Raw genomic sequence first — 2,539 nt, 5'->3', positions numbered from 1 at the left:
AGAATTTCTGGCCATCATTAGGAATGTCATATGTCCGTCGTGCTTGGACGCTCTGTCATTTTTGGGAAAAGGTGTCAGCGCTTGAAGCGAAAGCAGCAACAGACGGCGCCAACGTGATACTATGCCCTATGCATGTGAGCATTTTTTACGCGGCATGAGTTGCGTTCGACAACGGAACATTGACAATGTTGACAACATAAGAATGAAATGACTTTTATTGCCTTAAGACACTGTGTCGTCCTTGGCTCTCTTGGAAGGCGGCAATCAAGCATTCGCCACCAATGTTGCCACAGCAAATGCTACAGATGTGAAGATTCCTTTCACCGTACACAAAAAAAGTTGCTAGAGGGTTGATTTCTCTTCTCACAAAAGTTCGCTGGCAAACAGCAATGTAACAAGGGGAAAAAAAGCGGCGAAAACCTTCGACGGCGATGGCGAGCGGCAGCAAGCGGGGTCACCTCTACATTCGCCCCACACATCCGGGTCGCCTCATGTTGACATCCTCCGTCTTGGGACGTTTGACAGCCGAAGTTGCCACCTTCGTGAATGTGTTTACATTGTGCTTTGCCTCGCAGTCGCAGAAGTTGCTTTTATATTGTGTTTTCCTTGCTTGATACTGATATCCTCTCATTCTCGCACCGATCTTGTATCTTGAACCTTCATGTGACGGCGCATAAAGGTGCGAAGCCTTTTCCGCGCATGCCATCTTGATGCGATCTTGAGCTACGACTGTGCGCGTTTGAAACTTATTGATGGCCATCACGACGGCGGACGCTGGCATTAATTTCTAGGTCATTATCTTCCCTTCCACGTAACAAGTGCAATGTAATATACCGAAAATGACATCGTAACTGCATTTAGCAGCAGCACGACTGCCGCGATTGCGACACTGCGCATCGGGATCGAGAAGGTGACGGAGACGACGGTGAAGGTGCCCATGCCGCCAACACGTATTTGCCAAGACGTGTCTGCCCTGGGTGAGCAAAGAGGCTACAAAATTACCTTTTTGTGCTGATGTGTTCGGGACTTGCGCAGACATGTGGCTTCCGTAACGGTGAGTGGAGGGAGGGAGGGAGGGAGCGATAACGTGATAGGAGAAGGCTGAGCGAGCGTCCCCGCCAGCCCTGCGTCTTCGTGCTGAAGAATGACTCACGCTCTCTATGTCATACCATGCAGACATATACAGAAACCAGTGGGCGGAGGCTCTTGACCCCTTCCAGCGGGGCCAGGCCCTTATCCGGCGGGTAGCGGAGATAGTCCAGGCGCTGGGCGTGGGGGAGTACCTCACCGTCGTAGATAAGGGCGACAGTGCAACGCATCTTTACGTCGTGCAGTACGTGTATCTGCTGGTGAGTTGAGACAGGACTGGGATTGCGTGTGCGTCCTCCCCCTCGCCCTGTACAGCCTGACGAGTCGACCCTCTCTTCAAAAAATTCATCCACCAGGTGCCCGAGACAGCCCCCTTCAAGGGGAAATTCCATCTACAGGAAGCGCTATGGAGGGTGTGGAGGCGCCGTGGGTGTCGCCCGTCGAAGTCAAGAATCCCAACGAGGTCACGCCCTTCCCCCGCGATAGGAGGCGGCTTTACCTAGTGAAGAGGGGAGACTTCGGCGACAGGCGCGACGCCTTACTTGGAACCATGGTCTCGCTCTCGGAGCTGCCGGAAGCCTGGCGGCAGATGGCGGACAGCGCTCTTCAAGACCTGGTGGGGGAGGCGGTAAGAAGCTGCTGACGGACAAGGTGCTGGTCCTGCCGGAGGGGAAGGGCCGAGGGGATGTTGTCGTGACAATCAAGCACGACAAGACACGCGTGCCACTGCGGCCGATAGAATCATGGTACGTTAAAAATCCCACTTCGGATAGGGAAGTGCGTGTTGATGGCTATGGAGAAAGACCGGCCGCTCGTGCCTTTTCTCACCATCGTCCCTCCCACCCCACCCAGGTCGACTCTCCCCCGCGTGAAATGGAAATTTCACATGGAGTTTCATCTTTTATACCCGGGCCTCCACCGGGCGCTTGAGGAGGGTCACGTCTTCCCTCAGAAGGGCGTGGCGGCAGCAGATGCCTCCCTGAGTCTGGCGTTGCAGAGGGCGTTGGACGACATCATGGTGGCCATCTTCACTAACCACACCAATGGCCGCCGGGTGATCGCGTGCGAGCTCTCCGGCGTTGGCCAAAAGTGAAGCCCTCGGGTCGTTGCACCGGAGGGTCACACCATCCACGGCAGGCGGGGAAAGAAGAAGAGCCGACACTACCGGCCAACGTCGTGCCCCTCCGCCATAGACATGACGATAGTACGGACCACCACCGCCGCCGCCAAGGACAACACCACGATCACTTAGACTGGCGGAGACAGAGCCAAAGTCCCTTAAGGTGGTCTTCTCCCGACTCCACAACCACAGCTGCGTCGACCTGGACCTGCGACGCGTGCACGAGCGAGTACAGCAGTCAGGCGAGACACTAATCAGTGACGGGATGTTCAACGTCACGAACCACCCGAAAGTAAGGCTCGTGTGGCTGATGTGCGGTACACCACTCGG

The 2,539-nt window shown here is 55.4% G+C and overlaps 1 protein-coding gene across 1 annotated transcript; it reads left to right on the top strand.

Annotated features, from left to right (window-relative positions):
* Positions 1-1,160: 1,160 nt before the first annotated feature.
* NGA_0704600 (uncharacterized protein) lies at positions 1,161-2,182 on the top strand (the record flags this gene model as incomplete). Its single annotated transcript, XM_005852482.1, has 3 exons — positions 1,161-1,349; positions 1,576-1,835; positions 1,942-2,182. The coding sequence occupies 3 exons, from the start codon at positions 1,161-1,163 to the stop codon at positions 2,180-2,182; spliced, it is 690 nt and encodes a 229-aa protein (XP_005852544.1).
* Positions 2,183-2,539: the final 357 nt, after the last annotated feature.

Source organism: Nannochloropsis gaditana (genome assembly GCF_000240725.1).
Source record: "Nannochloropsis gaditana CCMP526 unplaced genomic scaffold scaffold1151, whole genome shotgun sequence".
In the NCBI taxonomy this organism is placed as follows: Eukaryota; class Eustigmatophyceae; order Eustigmatales; family Monodopsidaceae; genus Microchloropsis; species Microchloropsis gaditana.
Note: the sequence above shows the minus strand (reverse complement) of the source record. Positions and strands in the feature narration are given on the sequence as shown.